We start from the raw sequence: 20,788 nt of genomic DNA, 5'->3' as shown, positions 1-20,788 counted from the left end.
GACATGCAATTTAAACATTGGCTAGCTACTGCTAGCTAGCTAGGTTAGTTGACTTACCGAGTGGATTCATCTTCCAGAACTCCGACATGCTTTCTTTTGAGATGTTCCATAATTGATTAAGTGCTCCCATGCCAGGCTAGATCGCCTTTGCAAATGTTGCACTTAACAACCTTTTTCATATTGTCAAGTATGAAATGATACCACACTTTTGAGGTTTTCGTTTTAGGTGTTCTCTCTCGGTTTTTTAGCGGGCCATTCCGCTTATCAAACTCCAGTATATTAATATCTACATGTAAGCGCGTAAAACACCGGTTATGACGTTAGCGCGTAAAAACACGTGATGACGTCAGCGCGTAAAACACACGTGATGACGTCACCAACGAATCGTCGATTTTAATCGATTAAGTCGATTAGTTGTTGCAGCCCTAGTTAGGGTAAGCAACTATTTACAAAAAAGCAATACTATTTACAAAAAAGCAATACAGAACTCTAGGGCATCCAGGGGCCTAACCATTTTTGAAAAAAACAAAAAGGTTCCTTTGTGAAAGGGACATCCTCTTTATCTGTTTCCTTGGCCCTAAAAAGCAGAGCAAGAATAGGAACAGTGGTGAATAAGGGGAGAGAATACAGTTGGGAGCAGACTGAAAAGAGGACATAGCAATATTCATGTTAAAATGTTTGCACAACAAATATTATGGCACTTTAGTTTATATTGCATTTTAATAGATCAGTTGTCATACCATGGTTGGATGTGCAGCATTTGGATGCTCTGATCCAGTGTTTCCCAACCGGGGGTACGCGTACCCCTAGTGGTACGTGGGTGGTCCCCAGGGGGTACGTGAAAAGATTTTGAAAAGTAAAAAAAAAAAAAAAAGAATTAGATTTTAGATTTTTTTTAATAAATTTTTTTACAGGAAAACTGTACCCAAATAAGGAATAATGCATATTCTGTAATAATGTAACCACAATTGGGGGCATTCTAATTAAGTAATAATTTGCTGGCTATATATTATTATTGGCGCGGCGTTCAGTTTCCCGCCGGACTGTCAGGTGTTACATCATCATCATCATCATTGTAGTGGCGCGCTGGTTTTCTTGCTAGCTAGCAAAATATCAACATCCTATCCAGTGAATGCGCTGGTGTTTATTGAGATCAAAATTTCTGTTAACATACTCATTATGGATCATCGGCTGAGTCGAGCTGGTTCATCCAGAAACAACAGCACAGGTGATACTGCCGAATCAGGAGAACCCGTTCTCAAGAAAATGAAAAAAAAAGGTGAAGAATCGTCAGTTTGGTGAACATTATGTGCTCTCCGGGTTTACGGTCACAACTACAGAGCCACCGCAGCCAATGTGATTCATCTGTGGCGACGTGCTTTCTAATAATAGCATGAAACCATCCCATTTACATCGGCACCTTAGTACTAGACATCCCGCCTGTGTAAGCCTGCAGAGTTTTTCCACCAAAAGCTGGCTGAATTTAAGGGAAGCCAAGAAAAACCAAAGAAAGCGACATCGGTCTCAACCAAGGCCTTGGAGGCATCTTATGCCGTGTCGCTACTCGTTGCTAAATCGAAAAAGCCATTTACCATAGCCAAAGAGCTAATCTTGCCTGCTGCTATAATTCTCACAGACACAATGTTCTTAGCTTGTATGACAAAGTGTGTGGATTCATGGAGAAGATCAAGCTCTGGCAGAGCAAATGTGAAAAAGGGGATACAAGTTGTTTCCTGCAGCTGAACGCATACATTGCTACTGGTGAATGTGACAGAGCTCCAATTGTGAAAATAGTACACACACATTTGTCCAAGCTCAAGAATGAGTTCAACTCCTACTTCCCCGATATTAACAACAAGTCATCCACACTGGCCTGGGTGCGTAATCCATTTGTGACGTGCATTAGAAGCAGCATTCCCGCCAGACTGCAAGAAGACCTCACAGATGTGTCCTCAGATAGGAGCCTGAAGATGAGGTACTCAAGCACACCACTGACACAGTTCTGGTGTGGTGTGGAGAAGGAGTATCCCGAATTGGGGAAACATGCAATGAATGAACTGTTGCCTTTTGGGTCCACATACCTGTGTGAGGTGACATTCTCCGCCATGACCCACATCAAGACTAAACACAGGAACAGACTCAACTTGGAGAATAACCTGGTCACAGCTGTTGCAACAATCTCCCCCAGACTCACAAAACTGATGAGGGAGAAACAGGCTCAAGTGTCACATTCATTGGTGAGTTACCTTACTTTTAAGTCTTTAAACAATGGCTATTATAATGTATATGATTAGTTATGATTTAAGTGTCACATTAATTGTCGCATTGGGTCACACAGACAAAAATATCCCCCTCTTCTATATCTCTCCTCGTCACTTCTCTCCTTCTTCCACTCCCAGGTTTCACCTTAGCTACACACACACACACACACACACACACACACACACACACACACACACACACACACGCCGCCGTGCTAATTTTAATGTGGGCCGCCGTGCCAATTTGACTATACACTGCTCTGTCATCTCATGGTGGCTGGTGGCTATCCATGGTGAATGGTGTGTCAGAAATGTAGTCATATTATTAGGCTATGTTTTCGTTGTCCTTGTGGTTTGTTGGACTTTATGTCATATTATATTATTATCTGATATATATTTCGTTTCTATACCCTTTGTAGAAACGAAATCTTAAATATTACACCTTTTCTTTGGTTAATTTTCTTTCAAACGTTGTTTTAAATTTTAATCTAAGACTGAGCGACTTTTTACGCACGAGCGTCAGATTACCACCCCGGACTCCCGATATTATGTCAAGCTTTATTGGGTTTAAAGGGCCCGGTCATGTGGCCCCGCCCCCCGGCCCGGGTCCGATATGTGCTGCCACTGCGCACACACACACACACACACACACACACACACACACACACACACACACACACACACACACACACACACACACACACACACACACACACACACACACACACACACACACACACACACACACACACACACACACACACACACACACACACACACACACACACACACACACACACACACACACACACACACACACACACACACACACACACAGACTATTAATATATCCTGGGGATCACCACGATTGATTGCGTAGTAGGGGGTACTTTAGGTTGGCTTGAAATGCTTTGGGGGTACAGTACTCAAAAAAGGTTGGGAACCACTGTTCTAGGCGACACATGAATTTGTACATTAACTTTCTTAAGAGGGCTTTACAAGTAGGTACCCCCAAGTTAACAAACAGCTGGCTGGCACTGTGCCATCTTGGTACCCTCAGCAGCAACCGTAAAGCATCATTGTATGCAACTTTTACTTTGTGTATGCTTCTAGCCTTGTAGTTACTCCACAGGTTAGCCATGTACAATGGTGTACAGAAAGCTTTAAAAAGTGATACCTTGACATCTACAGAGCACTTGTGAAATTTCCGCATTAATATGTTTGCCTGGGCATACAGTTTGCAGCGTTGTCTATGGATGTCTTTGTCATCTGTGAGATCATCAGAAATATAATGACCAAGGTACTTCATCTCACTGCACACAAGTAGAATGTTGCTACTGAGAATGAAATTAGGAAATACAGCCTTTTTATCCTCTTTACTTCGCACAATCATGATGCTACTCTTCTTGGCGTTATACTTAATATTAAAATCAATGCCATACTGGGAACAAGTCCTCAGAAGCTGTTGTAAGCCAGCACTGCATGGGGAGAAGATGATTAAATCATCAGCATACATAAGGTGGTTGACAACAGTAGCACCGATGACACATCCAGTTTTACACAAGTTCAGTTCCCTAGACAGATCATCCATGTACAGATTAAACAACAAAGGAGATAAAATCCCACCTTGCTTGACCCCATTACCAACATAAAAATGTTCATACACAGTATTGCCCCAATTCACCTGCATAGTCTGATGTGCATACCAAAAGGCTAAGATCCTTATTATGTACTTGGGTACCCCTCTCTGGCACATTTTGTCAAATAATTTTAAATGATTCAGTCTGTCAAATGCCTTGGAAGCATCAATAAAACACGGAAACATGGTGGAATTATGGCTTCTATATTTTGCTATAATGTCTTTCAAAGCAAAAATACACATATCTGTGCCATGTTTTCTTTTAAAACTAAACTGGTTGTCAGCTGTAGTAATATACCTTTCCAGCCTATCCAACAGAATTTTCTCCAACACTTCGGAGAGAATGCTAGCTAAAGCAATGGGTCTGTAATTATCAATGCCATTAATCTTCCCAGCTTTATCCTTGATGACTGACACAAGTAGCACAGATAACATGGAATCTGGTAAGACACCATGATTAAGGAAACCAGTAAGACACAGAGCAAGAAGAGGATCAAGATATATACCGTAATGATGTATGAAGCTAACAATGTTTCCCATGTTATATAATTCAAGGATAGACTACACTCCTAATGCAACCTTCAGATTATACAGCTTCAAAGCTACCAGGGTTCAGGGATTCTCTGAAGATTCATACCACATGTAGATAATCTACAGATTTCTTCATACTTTAACATTGCCAATAGACAAACTTAGATGAATGTCACTATAGGAGTGTAGTGTACCCTTAAATGACAATAGGTGCACATGTAAAGGCAGCATACACATTGCCTTGTTATTGTTACAGAGATTCAGGGAGATATTGAGGTGGAGTTCCAAGGGAATGAAAGGGACATAACAGACAGAGAGAGTGAGACAGATGTCAGCAGACTGCCAGGGGCCAGTATGTCAGGGGCCGACAATCAAGAGGCCACCATACCAGAGATCAGTGTGCCAGGAGCCAGTCAGTCAGGGGTCAAATATGAAGAGGCCAGTTTGCCAGGGTCAGGTGCTCCAGGGACCAGACTGCCAAGGGCCAGTTGTGACCGGGCTCACGTGGATGATCTAATGAGGCAACTGAGAAGGGAGAGATTACTAAGAAAGAGAGCAGAGAGGGCTCTGGTAAACCAGAAAAGGATTAATTCGGCATTAAAAGAAAAATACAATTTGATTAATCTAAAGTTTAAAAAAATCTTCAACACAGACCAAATTAGAACACTTGGGCAGTCAAAAAAAGGTGGGATACGGTGGGGGAAAGAAACTGTGAAAAGAGCAATACAACTAAGGTTATGTTGTGGCACAACAGGATATAAAACCCTCCAAGCCATGAATATGCCTCTGCCTGACATCAGGACCATTCAGAGGAGGATTCAGCACGTCAAATTGGAGCCAGGAGTGTTGGGGGAGGTGTTTGATATGCTGAGGCTGAAGGCAGATGGCATGAGTGAGATGGAGAAGAAATGTGTGCTCACCTTGGATGAGATGTCCATCACCCCTAGCGCGGAGCTGCATCTGGGAACAGGGAGGCTGTTTGGGAACACAACACTACCTGGCCACAAAGGCCAGGCCACTCATGCCTTAGTGTTCATGCTGGCTGGTGCTACTACGCGGCCCATAATACTCACCATCGTTGAAGCAGCGGCATCTATAGGGCTTCATGTGGTTAACATCACCACTGATATGGGGAGCCCCAATAGGGCTATGTGGAAGTCCTTTGGGGTGACCTATGCCAAGCCGTGGACAGCACATCCTGTGACGCCACACCAGCACCTGTACTTCTTGCCTGACGTTCCACACGTGGTGAAGAATTTAAAGAGTGCCTTGGTGAATGGTCACGTCATCACCATACCACAGGATGTGGTGGACAAAGAGGAGCTGCCGTCCAGTGTGGTGTCTGTTGGCCCCCTGAAGGATCTGGTGTCATACCAAGAGGGAATGGCCCTAAAACTGGCATCCAAGCTGTCTAGAGGCGTCCTGGAGCCTAGTCATTTTGAGAAAATGAAGGTCAGTTCAGCAATGCACGTCTTCTCCAAGTCATCGAGTGCTGCCCTGAGGTACATGGTGGCGGAGGAGCACAGACCAGAGTCCTACCTTACCACTGCGTGGTTTTTGGAGACGGTGGACCACTGGTTTGACCTCATGTCATCAAGCAACACTGCTACTGCCCTTAGTCATTTCAAGATGGAGGAGTATGATAAGGCCATCAGCTTCCTCCGGGACTCCATCCATCTGTTTCGGGGCCTCAAGGTCCCAAGGGCAGCTGGAAACCAGTCCAGACAGGACTGGTGATGGCCACAACAACAATCCTAGAGGTCCAGCATGACTTGTTGAGACAAGGGTACAAATTTGTTCTCACAAGCCGCTTCACTCAAGACTGCCTGGAAAACACATTTTTGTCCATTCGTTTGAGGAACTCTGTCCCAACACCTGTAGAGTTCCAATATGCACTGCGCGCTGTCACAGTGGGCCAGTTCCTATCGCCAGTGCATACTGGCAGTTACATGGAGGATGGATCAGACCACTTGGCAGACTTCCTGGACACGCAGAACAGCAGCTGCAGTCCTCCTGACGTTCTGAGAGTCGAGCAGCTGGTAGACCTGACAACACCACCTGACATCACTAAAACCGAGTCCTGTGTGCTATACCACCCTGCAGGATACATTGTGAAAAGGGTCATCAGCTTCTGACTTTGTGACAAATGCCAGTGTGCCCTAGTGAAAAATGTCAGTGATGGAGAAAATGAGAGATCTGGTCTTCTGGTATTAAAATAATTTAAAAGGGGTGCACTTTACCGTCCATCTGATGAGGTTTTCACCCTTGTTCAGAACGTGGAGCAGCTGTTCTGTGTGAGGAAGAGCGATTCCCTCATGGTCCTCAAATGCAGTGTCACAGCTGGAACAAGAAGCCATGTTGCTGGACAGCAACCTTCCCTCATGCCATGACCTGAAGAAAAAAATCCTCTGAACATACATCAGGCTGAGGTTAAGGAGTGCATCAGGGCTTAGAAGAAGGATAAACATAAAGGGTATCTTGGCAGCAAGAGTCAGAGTAAGAAGGCAAAGAAGACCCAACAGACCTCTGCACCGAAGGTCATAACATCTAGGCCACTGCCAAACACCTTACTCGTTGCCATCGATGTACTTGGCATCTCCATTCCCGGTCCACCGACAGCAGCCTCCAGCCTCCTGTTCTTTCAGCAGTCATCACCTGCAGCCGTTGCCAGCACCAGCCTCCTCCAGCAGCAGCACCCTCCTCCAGCAGCAGCACCCTCCTCCAGCAGCAGCACCCTCCTTCAGCAGCAGCAGCCTCCGCCAGCAGCAGCAGCAACAGCCATGGCTGACATATGAGGCTGAATAAAAAAAAGTGCTTATTATTTTTTTTTAAGTGTTTCTTTTGTTAAAAATAAACATTTTGGATGCATGACCATGTTTTAGGCTCATCCTTCATTCACTGCGGTAGAGTAGCCTGTTCAGTAGGCTATTATTTTTTTAAGACTGAATAATACCTTTGAAGAACAATCATTAAACTAGTGTGTATATTACAATACAAAAGAATCTATCCTAGCATGCCATCAAGCATTAAAAAGCAGCGCTAGGCTAGTTGTACAGTACAGATGAGTTAACACGGAACAGTACAAAAAAAAAACTAAGTACAATCAACATGTCACATAATGAAATGTTAGTATATCCCAAAATTCAATTAAATATTAACTGAAATATTTATCACAAACGCCACCTCATTTCTACTAGTGCTAGCAGTTAAGTCATATCATACAGAAAAAGCCGACTAAGGATGGCTGACACGGTCAGGTTCAGCAGATAAAAACCAAAATAACACCAAAAAAATCATAATCAATCTAAATCCTGCTTGTTAGTTACCCAGCATCATTGATATATAAGCTGCTAGTGATTAATTACTGGAATCTTACCTTCAAAGCTGACGAAGTCGCACTAGCTAACTAGCAGGCAATGCTAGCAAAATTGGTTGTAACAACCAAGATCAAATATAGATAATTACGCTGTGCACAAATGAAGACCAGTATAAGCATCATAAAGGGCCTCTGATACAATATAGACAGTTGACAATTCAAAGGAGTTCGATATTTCAGCCACTTACCTCTGGAACTGATCGACGCACCGTAATGTAAGTGAATGAGGTCCAACGCCCAAATGACAATATTTGGAACTATTTCGATGTCCATACCCCGGACGTAGGCGCCGCCATTTTTTACAACGGAGGTCTATGGGAGTGTCGTAACTCTTATCTCTCTAGGGCTCTGATCCCTTCGGGTCCAAGCACTTGCCTGCCTTGCCTGTTTGGATCAGGCTGGAGTACATCTGTTACTCCTATATTTACTTAATCAATCATATTTAACTGGCCATTGTCCTCTAAGCCTGAAATATCAATCACTTCAAAACATGGAAAAAGAAAAAAGGAAAGGTTCTGGCTCAATCTCATTTTAGTTAGCTTGTTAGCTTATTGCAGCTGTGCATGTTGCTAGCGGGTTGCTAGGCTACCTCACGAGCTTTGCCAGGTGATGTAAACAAGAACACCTCCATAGACCAGACCGTCTCAGTTTGTAGACCGCTCGGTCCAGGGTCCAGGCTACGGCTGCAGTGCTGTTTCTCTATAAATTCATGCTGAATTGGACCTTCTGTTTCATTCTTCTTTAATGGTGACTTCCAAACAGAGTAGAGGAGAATTATCGCCACCTACTGTATCACTGCAGCATTGTTCTTTGTTACTTCCATTTCATTACAATGACTTCCGTTTCATTACAATGACTTCTGTTACAGCAAGAATCCCCCTCACACACATAGTTGAAACACATGCACATTCCTTACTGAGAACCTTTCAGTAAAATGTTTTCAGTCGCGTGTGTGTAAAGTGTTCAGTAGTGAATGTGAGAGTATTTCAGTACTATGTGTGTTAGGTTAATTTTCAGTTGCGTGTGTGAGGTTTAATTTTCAGTTGTGTATGCGAGGTGTTCAGTCCTGAATGCGAGTATTTCAGTTGTGTGTGTGTGAGGTTAATTTTCAGTTGTGTGTGTGTGTGAGGTGTTCACTAGTGAATGTGAGAGAATAGTGCGTGGGTGAGGTTAATTTTCAGTTGTGTGTGTGAGGTGTTCAGTCGTGAATGTGAGAGTATTTTAGTAGTATGTGTGCAAGGCCAGATGTTTTCAGTAGTCTGTGTGTGAGGTAAGTTAGAATTTTGGCCTACACGGCCCCTCATAGTTTTCTCTTCAGGATGAATTATAATACCTTTGGTGATTCTCTTGACTGATTGATAGATATACACACACACACACACACACACACACACACACACACACACACACACACACACACACACACACACACACACACACACACACACACACACACACACACACACACACAATGCAAATAAGTCGTATTGACTCAGAGGGAAGGGAAAATGTCTCCACACGGTGGATTCAGGAATGCAAGAGTATTCTGCATTTCATTTCAGTTGTCTCTCTGTCATCTGTGTTGTCTGTGTGAGATTTGGAGGTTCTAGTCTTTGGATTCTATTATATTTTTCTATATGCTTCTTGGTGTTATTTCTAGTTTCATTTCAGTGTAGTTCCAAAATGAATTCTGAGAAGCTTGATAAATACGGCAGTATTTCTTCTCCTGTCAGTCTATATTTCATCCTGCATCTCTCTGTTTTCCTTCCTTCTGACATCTCCCTCTGTTAGTGTGACCCAGCTGCTGGAGCGGATCAGTGAAGTGTTGGAGCAGAACCACCTCTTCATGTCAGACCGGCCTGGTTTGTGTCAGGAGCTTGAGAGCCTGCAGCAGCACCTGGAGAGTCTCAGCTCCAGCCCTTTACCTCCGGACAGCAGCCTCAACAGCAGCCAGGGTTAGATAAACAGCCATGCTCTACCTAGTCTGTGATGCCTATTCCAGTGTCCTGTCAATGTGATCCTCATAGGCCCCAACATGAAATCTCTGCAGAAATGTTTCACTTGGAAAACAAAACAGAAAAATATCAACAAAGAAGTATTTTTTCAGCAATTTGTGTTTTCTTTCTGTGTGGGGGTGCAGGCTTCACTCTGGCCAGTGTGTTGGTGAATCCGTCAGGTTTCCAGCAGTTCCTGGTCAGGAACCTTTCCCTGTCCAGCTCCACAGCCAGCCTGCTGCTCAACACTCCAGTCAGCCTCCCAGAGGTGATCACTGTCACTTTACCTAGTATATATACTGTATATATATATATATAGCCAAAGGCATTAGGTCTTGTTTCCAGGTTTTTTTTATATGAAATACAGTATCATATACATATGTGTTGTGATTTATTGTTGAGTGTTTAAATACAAACTCTCTCACACTCTCACACACACACGCACATACATTTATACTCACACACACACAAGCACATACTCACAGTCTCACATAAACACATACTGTACATACTCACACACACACACACACACTCAGTAGTCTGCAGCCAGTCCTCATGTAAAGCTGATCAGAATAGTGACTTGCAATATAACATACTATTTTCATAAAGATTTTTGGATTACAGGTTATAATTTATTGTGATGAATGCAGTCAAATCCTTGTCTCAAACATAGCGTAACCATGTCATGTGATAAACGCTATTGGTAATTTCTTTATGAACTTTCAATTGTGACATACAACTGAACATTAAGCTAACTGCATAAACAATACACACTGTGTGTGTGCGTGTGTGTGTGTGTGTGTGTGTGTGTGTTTGTGTGTCCTGCAGGTGCACAGTCTTATCTTTGGTACATCTCTCAGAGGGGCCCAACAATGGATTCTCAGGGCAAAAGACACCAGACAAAAACCTGAAAACAAAGTTCATCACCTTGAGGTTGGTTCACACAACAAGACACACACACACACACACACACACACACACACACACACACACACACACACACACACACACACACACACACACACACACACACACACACACACACACACACACACACACACACACACACACACACACACACACACACACACACACACACACACACACACACACACACACACACACACACAGAGCCGAGCTTGAATGACACAAGCACACTTTTATTTCCATGCAACTCTCTGATTGGTCTGGTGTCTTGCCTCTGTTGCATTCACTGAACAAGGGAAATTACAGTCCTGCCGTCCTCTCTAGTATCATGATGAGGTTGACGTAAAGCACGGTTAATGTCGTATATTATATTGAGGGAAAATTGTCCGGGGCTACAGAAAAAACATTCGGGGCAGGCCAAAATATTATTTTACCAACAATGTGGAATTTATTGGCTACATATTACACAGATTATGCACAGCGGGAGCAGCAATAAACGTCAAATAATAATTCAGACAGGGGAGCTCCGCATCCCCTGCCTGCCGCTAAGGGGTGCTGCAGCGCCCTCAGCACCCCCCTTCCCGCGCCCATGATTGCGAGGGTCTCAGGACTGAGGGTGAGGATTTCTGTATACTCTGTAAAGCGCACACACACACACACACACACACACACACACACACACACACACACACACACACACACACACACACACACACACACACACACACACACACACACACACACACACACACACACACACACACACACACACACACACACACACACACACACACACACACACACACACACACACACACACACTGTGTGGCAGTGGTGATTCTACTAGGGACAAATTGTAGCAGCCATGGTGACTTCATTGAGGTCATGAAAATAATAATAATATTCTTAGCTGAGATTGTATTATTGTATTATTCTAAGTGAGATTATAAATAAAATGTATTCCTAAGCATACTCCAAATGCCAATGAAACAACTTTTTTAAAGTAATTAGAATGGTGGATCTTAGAAAAGGGAGCAGAGCGTCTCACCTGGCAGTGCTTTTACTCATCCGCCTCACGGAGCGTTGAAAGTGAGGGGCAGGGCTGCCTCTCTTCCGCTGGTGTGGAAAGGAGGATTTGCACCGATGGCATTGTGGAGTGGCCTGAACGTTCTCCCCGTCTCGGGCTGGGGCCTGTTTCTGCCTGTTTTGCACTGCTGTAGCGGAGGCCAGCCTCCACCTGTACTGTGCTGCTGTGGGGCCGACTCCAGAGGAGGATTTTGCCCCGGAGACGGAGCGGCTACACGTTTTTGTCGGGCTGCGGCCTGCTTTACACCTGTCCTGTTTCTGCTGTAGCGGAGGCCTGCTTCCACCTGTCGGGTGCTGCTGTGCTGTGGAGATTTCCCCCCGGGAACTTCGCGAAGAGACCAAAGCGGCTCCACGTTCGGGCTTGGGCCTGCCTTCCACCTGTCCTATTTCTGCTGTAGCGGAGGCCTGCTTCCACCTGTCGGGTGCTGCGGTGCTGAGGAGGTTTTACCCCAGGGACTGCTATGATGGTTCTTCAGGACTGCTTCTTGAGCTCAAATCAAACTTTCGCAGACTTTGCTGGTGATTTTAAAGTAGATGACAATTTATGTGTGTCGATTAAGAGGAACATATGTCTGGTTTTCTTGTTATTATTGCTATCAGGAAATGTACAACCTAACCCTGGTCCGCCCAGTAGTATTAGTCAGATCGCTACTCCTGCTGTTTTTAAATCTAGGTTGGGATTAATCCACTTGAATGTGCGCAGTCTTTTACCTAAACTAGATTTTGTCTACATTTGGGCGAGCTCGACTGACACTGATAACCGTGGCTAAATAAATCTATTTTGGTCTCTGACATTGCCTTAAATGGTTATAATGTATATCGTAACGACCGACCTAATAAAAGTGGTGGCGTTGCCATTTATGTGAATAATAAGTTCAGTGTATCCACATTGGTTTCCAAATCAATTAGTTAGGAACTACAATTTTTTACCTTAAATATCGAAGTGGCAAAGGGTCAACAGGTCATGGTCGTGGGCTGTTACAGACCCCCCTCAGCTGTCAAGGACTCCTTGTCTTCATTGGCAAAACGTTTATCTCAACTAGACTACAAAGAAATAGTGCTACTTGGATATTTTAACTGGGACTGGTTAACTACATTGTCAGAGGATTTTAAAAACCTTTGTATCTCTTTAAATGTTACTCAGATTATAGACAGTCCTACTCGCCCAAATATTAAGTCCCCAAATAAATCCTCCTTAATTGATCTCATCTTAAATAATGTTCCCTATAAATACTCATATGTGGGAGTATTTGCTAATGATTTGAGTGACCACTGTGCTGTAGCCACAATCAGGGACACTAAGGTCCAAAAGGGTCAACCTTGCATTATCATCAAGAGAGACACAAAACATTTTGTGGAGCAGGGTTTTGTACATGATCTGTTTGGGTTTGATTGGGGAAAAATCGATCTGTGTGCTGATGTTGAAACTGCATGGTCTTATTTGTATCTTGGTTTTATGGAAATTATTGATAGACATGCACCCCTGCGTACATTTAGAGTGAAGGGACGAGACAATCCTTAGTTTTCTGCTGAACTGTCTAGTCTCCTACATGAGAGAAACAAGGCTAGGAAATCAGGCTCAGAGGTATAATGGCTACGATTTAGGCAGCTAAGAAATAGCTTCACATCACAAGTAAAAAGTGCTAAATCGAAGTACTATTTGTCAGTTACCACAAAGAACCTGAATAATCCTAGAACATTTTGGAAAGCCATAAAATTGATATCCACCAGTGAAATCCGTAATGAGCTACCTCCGTGCATTACCACAGCATCTAGCATTATATCGGACAGGGCTACTATGTTCAATTGTTTTAATAAGCATTTTGTGTCCTGTGGCTCTCTGTTTGATTATGTTTCTAACTCTGCTACTGTGTACACCACAGTCTGTGACTCTGAAAAACGTGGTTTGGAAAACCCTTTCAGTTTTTCTCCTTTTTCTATTGAAGCCGTTCATGAAGCGTTAACCAAGTTAGATACTAAGAAACCGGCTGGTCTGGACAACTTAGAACCTTTCTTTTTAAAGATAGCTGCAGATTTTATTGCACCACCTCTTACTTCTCCTTTTAACCTCTCCCTCAGCACGAACACAATTCCAAAAATATGGAAGTCAGCTTATGTCCTTGCTCTACTAAAAGGTGGGGAGGCCACTTTATTAAACAATTATAGACCAATCTCTAAATTGTCAGTTCTGGCCAAGGTTCTTGAAAGTCTAGTGAGTGAGCAGGTAAAGGTGTTTTAAGTAACAATGACCTACTATGTAAATATCAGTCAGGTTTCAGAAAGCAGCATAGCACCATCACTCCGACAATGAAAGTGGTGAATGGTCATGCTAATATCTTAGACAATAAGCAGAGTTGTGCAGCTCTGTTTATTGATCTTTCCAAAGCTTTCAATACCGTCGACCATCATATTCTGAAGCAGAGGCTGGCCAGTATTGGTATATCCAGCCATGCAGTGGGGTGGTTTGTGAACTACCTCTCTGAAAGGTCCCAATGTGTTCATTTTGATGGGCTCACTTCTGAGTGCTTAAACATCACTAATGGTGTACCACAAGGTTCTGTTTTAGGTCCACTTTTATTCTCGATCTACATCAACAATTTTGGTCAAAATGTGGATGAAGCAACTTTACATTTTTATGCTGATGATACCGTTATGTACTGTGCAGGTCCCTCCATTAAGGAGGCTGTTGTTAAATTACAGGCTGTTTTTAAAATTATTCAGAGTCAGCTCGCTGAACTAAAGCTTCTTTTAAATGTGGATAAAACCAAGGTAATGCTCTTTTCAAAAACCTAAAAAGACACCGGAGACAACTTTGGATATTGTCACTGCGCAAGGAAAAGTACTTGAAGTGGTTATAAATACCTTGGTATCTGGCTTGATGATTGTCTCTCTTTTAAACCTCAGGTCAATAATTTGCTTAGAAAGCTGAGGGTGAAGCTAGGTTTCTTTTTTAGGAACAAATCCTGTTTCTCACTTGAAGCCAGGAAAAGGCTAGTCTCTGTGACCTTTTTACCTGTGCTGGACTATGGTGATCTGATATATATGAATGCACCTGCCCATTACCTGATCAAGTTAGATGCCGCCTATCACAGTGCTCTGAGATTTGTTACTAACTGTAAAGCACTTACTCATCACTGTACCCTGTATGCCAGGACAAGTCTGCCATCACTTACTGTTCGGAGGCTCAGTCACTGGTACATGTTCATTTATAAAGCCTTGCTGGGTAAACTAACACCTTACACCTGCTCACTGATATCACAGAGAGTCGCAAGTAGCCATTGCCTAAGATCCCAGGATGTGTTTTTATTACATGTACCAAGTGCTAAGACTGTTTTAGGCACTAAAACTTTTATATGAGCAGCCTCTCTAGCTTGGAACACTCTGCAAAACATTTAGAAAAAGAACATTTTGGTTCCCCTGCATCATTTTAAAGGACAGCTGGATGAAATTATTTTTGATACTCCTGGTACCTGTCTTTGTGAATACGTTTGTAAATTGCATCCCTGTCATTATGTTGTATGTGTCCTTTTTGTTTTCTGTTACATGTGTAACCAATGTGCAGCAGGTCTCCCTTGTAAAAGAGATCGTTGATCTCAATGGGGTTTTTTACCTGGATAAATAAAGGCTACAAACCTGAAAGTGTGACAATTGTAATGTAAAGCATGTGTTGCATGTTTCTTCCACTTTTGCTGATAAGATACTCTGGACACTTATTTAATGCCCAAAGACTCACAGCTCAGTGATGGAATATATTATTTTGTCAGCTATTATTTTGGTTTTTTATTATAATTGTTTTTATTGAACACACTTCTCATCCCCTAAAAAGTGTCTCTCTTGCATCTCCTCTCCCCCTTCTCTAGGAAAAGCTGCTGGGAGATGTGCAAAGTCTGCATGGAGGTCTGATACACAAAGCCTTACTTGACCCAACCAAAGCAGGCCAGCGGCCGGCTCTGCTCCGGCTCATGTCTCGGGCGTTAGGCCTCAGTGAGGTCCAAGGAAACCAGAGCACTGACCAACAGGCCCTGGAGGAGCTGGAGGTGTGTCTGCTGACTCAAGCTAATCCAGCCACTGCTTACATTGCACTTCAGGGTTTGAGGTTTTTAGTGATTCCTTGTGATAAGACTTCTGCTAGCCCACAGGACTATGTGCCGTCTTCAATACTAACAGGAGAGTCCGAGAGAAAATCCCCTGCGCGATATAACTTTAATAAAATCATACTTACCCTTCCTTTTCATAGCAGGATACAATTAATATAAGTGCCATTCGGAAGAAAAGGTGTGCCGTTATGATGAATTTTGGTTAGCATATCTAAAATGTATAATCATGGCAGTGGTTTATTTTTTTCAACCATATTACATTACATTGCATTTAGCTGACGCTTTTATCCAAAGCCACTTACAATAAGTGCATTCGACCAAGAAGATACAACCTTGAAGAAAACAGAATCATATAAGTACATCAGGTTTCATAGAGCTAAAACATTTCAAGTGCTACTCAACTGGCTTTAGATAAGCCAGTCCTTTATTAGTATATAAGTGCTTTGTTAGTAATTATAAAACGGACAAGTCAAATCAAGCAATCTGATTGGTTCTTAGCCGTGATATACTGAGCGTATACCACGGGTAGAATTGTAAGTTACTTTTCACAACAAGTCAGTATCCCTCCGCGTCTGAGAAAAACAGTATACCGTTGGGCTGAAAAGCAAACTGCCTGCAGTTTGCTTTTCATACTGGAACAAGAAAGCAGCAGAGAAGTAACGGGGCAGAAGCCCTCCTTTTTGACGCAGCGGTCCAGACATAGACATCAAACGGCAAAACATATTCAGTGTGCAGTTCCTTTGGCATTAGGGCAGGGATATCTAGATACTTTTGAAGGTTTAACATAATGAATTGTGCTACTTTTAAAGCAAGCAACGATGTTTTCAAATCTGTAATCAAAGAGGTCCGCAAAAACGCTATCGACCAATCAGATTGCTTGATTTGACTTGTCAGTTTTATAAATATATTTAAATTTCTTCCGTTACGAAACAAACTTACAAAGCATAAAATGGAAACATTTCATCTTAACTTCGACCTCCGGGGGGGTCTTACTATAGTATGGAGGAGTGGATTGAGCAATGCCTATTTCCAGAAAAAAAAGCACCTAAACTACGACATGCAGAGCTACGTGAAGAGCAGGTAGACGAACTGGAAAAGTTCGTCTACCTGAAAAGTACCGCGAAAGCTCTCTCCAGAGCTACTGGAAGCCCAATCTCGGGGACCGGAGAAAGTGGAGCAATATTCTCGCCACGCCAAAGCAACAGCCTAGAACAACCTCAACCTATACAAGTAACCACGTAAGCCATGCTACTGATGCTGGACAGTTTTTCAGGGGATGCACAATAAACAGCAACATACACATTCATGTAAATAAACAGCCAAATAATGGATCAACGCTCTCTGTCTAATATGTTCGCTCGCTGTTAGTGTTGTTGCATAGCAACCACCTTGCAGTATGTTTTGTGCAGAAGGCAACGGAGGGACTATTTTATTTTGAACATCATTATTTACTAATAAAAAATATTTAAATTAGAGTGTGTATTTTTCTTTCATATTGCCACACTTGGTAAACGTTTTATAAAAGCAATAGCTCACTTCAGGCCGTGATATATGCTCATTATATCACAGCTAAGGGGGTTGCTGTGATATAATGAGCATATACCACAGCCTGTCTTGAGCTATTGCTTGATTATATCGCTCGAAGTGGAGTCAAAAGAGATGAGTTTTCAGTCTGCGCCGGAAGATGTGTAGGGTTTCTGCTGTTCTGATTTCAATGGGGAGCTCATTCCACCATTTTGGAGCCAGGATAGGAAACCCACGTGTTTTTTGCTGATGGGAACTTGGGTCCCCCTCGCAGTGCGGGTGCAGCGAGCTGTTTGGCTGATGCAGAGCGGAGTGCACGTGCTGGGGTGAATGGTTTAACCATGTCCTGGATGTAGGAAGGGACAGATCCATTTGGGGGGTCCAGCAGGGAGGAGGGGGAAGGGGCTTTGGGGGGTTCCAGGAGGGTGGAAAAGATGGAAAATAGTTTTTGGGGATTGGAATAGGAAGAATGGATCTTATCTTGAAAGAAAGTGCTTTTTGCCTGAGAGATGGAAGCAGAGAAAGAGGAGAGGAGAGCCTGATAGGTTAGGAGGTCGTCATGGTGTTTGGATTTCCACCATTTCCGCTCTGCTGCCCGAAGGATGGTTCTTTTAGCACGCAGTGCGTCATTTAGCCAGGGAACCGGAGGGGACTGACGAGCCTGCCGAGATGTGAGAGGACAGAGAGAGTCCAGAGAGGATGAGAGAGTAGAGAGGAGAGTTTCTGCAGCAGAGTTTGGAGGCAGGAGTTGGAACGAGTCAGAGGAAGGGAGGGCTGAGAGCACCGATGAGGCAAAGGTAGAGGGGGAGAGGGAACGAAGGTTGCGGCGGACAGGAGCAGAGTTAGAAGAGATTAGGTTGTTATGTTTGGAAAGGGGTAGAGAGAATGAAATGAAGAAGTGATCAGATGTGTGATGCGGGTTTACAGAGAGGTTAGACGTAGTGCAGTTCCTTGAGAATATGAGATCAAGGACATTGCCAGCGTTATGAGTTGGTGGGGATGGAGACAGTGAGAAAGCAGAGGCGGTTAAAAGACATGTTAGTTCAGCTATCTTCCCTCTCTGGAGGTTGAAGTCTCAGAGAAGTACAGCGGGAGGGCCAGTTTCAGGGATGTGTGAGAGGAGATGATCTAATTCCTCCAAGAAGTCCCCCAAGGCGCCTGGTGGACGGTAGAGAACAAAAATGTTTAATTGTATAGGATGGGTTATTGTGACGGCATGGAATTCAAAGGTGGAAGGAGTGAAGTTAGGTAGCTTGAAGAGGGAAAAGCTCCAGTTGGGAGAGAGCAGGAGACCAGTGCCACCTCCTCTGCCAGAGGGTCTGGGTGTGTGGGTGAAGGAATATGCTGTGGAGAGAGCTGCTGGGGTGGATGTGTTGGATGGAGTAATCCAGGTCTCAGTGAGAGCAAGGAAATCCAGAGACTGCAGGGAAGCGTAGCCAGAGATGAAGTCAGCCTTAAGAACAGCTGACTGGCAGTTCCACAGGCCCCCTGAAACTAGATGTTGGATCTCAGTGGAGCATCTGGGATAGACAAGAGCAGGCTGGTTACAACTATTACAAGATGCACGGGGCCAGTAATAATTGCGAGAAGACACATGACCAGGAAAGGAGAATTTACACATGTTTTTAGCAAGAGTGGATGAAAACACCAGAGATACTTAGCTCATTTAAAGTAGGATTTACCTCCTCTTTGCCTCCCTCATGAATCCAACAGGACTCTATTGTCTTTGTCAGCCTTCGTTTGTTTGACGCTCCAGAAAAGTGATACCTAAAATGGACACTAGTCCTGATTGCTGAGTTGTCACAGTTGTGGGCCTACGCCCCTTTAATCAGTTAACTCTCTGCAGCTGATGGGCACCAGCTGAAACTGTCTCACTTCACACAATCAACTGAGCCTTCAGGCCTATTGTAATGCACCTTTTACAGACCAATGTCAGACTAAACCCTTGTCACAGAGGTTTTAAGATAACCCTACTACAATTACCCCTAGTAAAGCAATTAGTATTTGTACAGTTGTTTATTCAAAGTGAACCCGAAGAAGCAAATGTTTCAGTTTTTAAGATTTCTGAAAAAATAAATTTTCTGCCTGAAAAACAGGTATTTTAGCTGTTCTGAGATTTCGAAACAGAATTTTTGCCAGAATAACTACTGTATGGAATACTGACTTATTTTCCCAATTCATCGAGAAGCATCCTTTTTAACAGCGTGGCAGCCCTATAACATTTTATTTATACATACCTTGATCTAACATGCCAGAGGCTGTTCACCTTGGAGACCTGCTGCGGTACAAAGTAGAATGAATGAAACAGAGAGGTCTAGAAACCAAAATAGAACTTACTGAGGTTTCTGAATCAGCAGAGATTCCTATCTGGTCGAGATAGCTAACAGTCAGATGCAGACTCAGTGAGTCTAAATAGTTTAAGAAGAGATGATAATCCCCTAAGCGTTCTCTTATTCAAATGAAGACAATTTAAATCCTTCACTCTGCCTCCAAAACGTATTTAAGTCATTTCACATATCTGCAAAAAGAAATCTGTAGACGAATTTATTACATATCAAAGAGCAATACATATGGACAAGAATTTGTCATCCTGTATGTTTCAGAGACACGGTCTTGAGCTGGGACTGCATCAGTAGGCCTAAGACAGCATGCTATATTAATTATATACTGTAATTGAATTGTTATCCAGCAATTAAACAAAAATGTACAGTCACAAAAACAGCTTTAGTATACTTCAGATGAACTGCTCGTCGGATTATAATTTCCTGTCCTTTCCCCACACATGTTGGACCATTTTAGTGCATTGTAGAGGAGTAAAAGTAGGGTTTGAACTTTCTTAAATGCCTCAACAAAAACTATTTATGTCACTTTGTGTGTGAACTCTGCAATACTAAGACACACATTTAGACCAATGTTGGGCCCAGCCTATCTCTATAAGGCTTCAGCTTTCCTTCTGCTTTTCCCTTTTGACATACCCTACGATACAAAAGAATACTCCCCATGACCTCAGATCATCGAGTAATTTCTCAAAACAAACTAGTCCTACATAAAAACAGGAAAGGCATTTAATCTTCTGCCCGACATAAGATCACATGCTCATGAAAAAGACAGCAACTCTAAGAAATGGACTGTCAGGTTGTGCACTTCTCTGGTTAAGTGAGGAAAACAGTTTTTAAATGCAATTAATCTGGAAGACTGATTGCCTAAAAAAGATATACCTAGAATGACTTAATTAATTAATTAATTAAGAGCTGATGTTCACCATGAATCGCATGGCAGTGTAAAAGATAGGGTGGAGAAACTGGCAGAGTCACATGTGTTACACTGCCCTCGGACATCAGTAAGAACCTTCA

The 20,788-nt window shown here is 43.0% G+C and overlaps 1 protein-coding gene across 1 annotated transcript in view; it reads left to right on the top strand.

Annotated features, from left to right (window-relative positions):
- abca2 (ATP-binding cassette, sub-family A (ABC1), member 2) overlaps positions 1–20,788 on the top strand; it is a 422,430-nt gene that overhangs the window by 183,467 nt on the left and 218,175 nt on the right. The window contains 4 exon segments of the mRNA XM_079689553.1: positions 9,599–9,762; positions 9,948–10,069; positions 10,630–10,734; positions 15,675–15,851. Of these exon segments, the coding sequence (XP_079545679.1) occupies positions 9,599–9,762; positions 9,948–10,069; positions 10,630–10,734; positions 15,675–15,851 (568 nt within the window).

Source organism: Notothenia rossii (genome assembly GCF_949606895.1).
Source record: "Notothenia rossii genome assembly, chromosome: 6".
Classification (NCBI taxonomy): Eukaryota; Metazoa; Chordata; class Actinopteri; order Perciformes; family Nototheniidae; genus Notothenia; species Notothenia rossii.
Note: the sequence above shows the minus strand (reverse complement) of the source record. Positions and strands in the feature narration are given on the sequence as shown.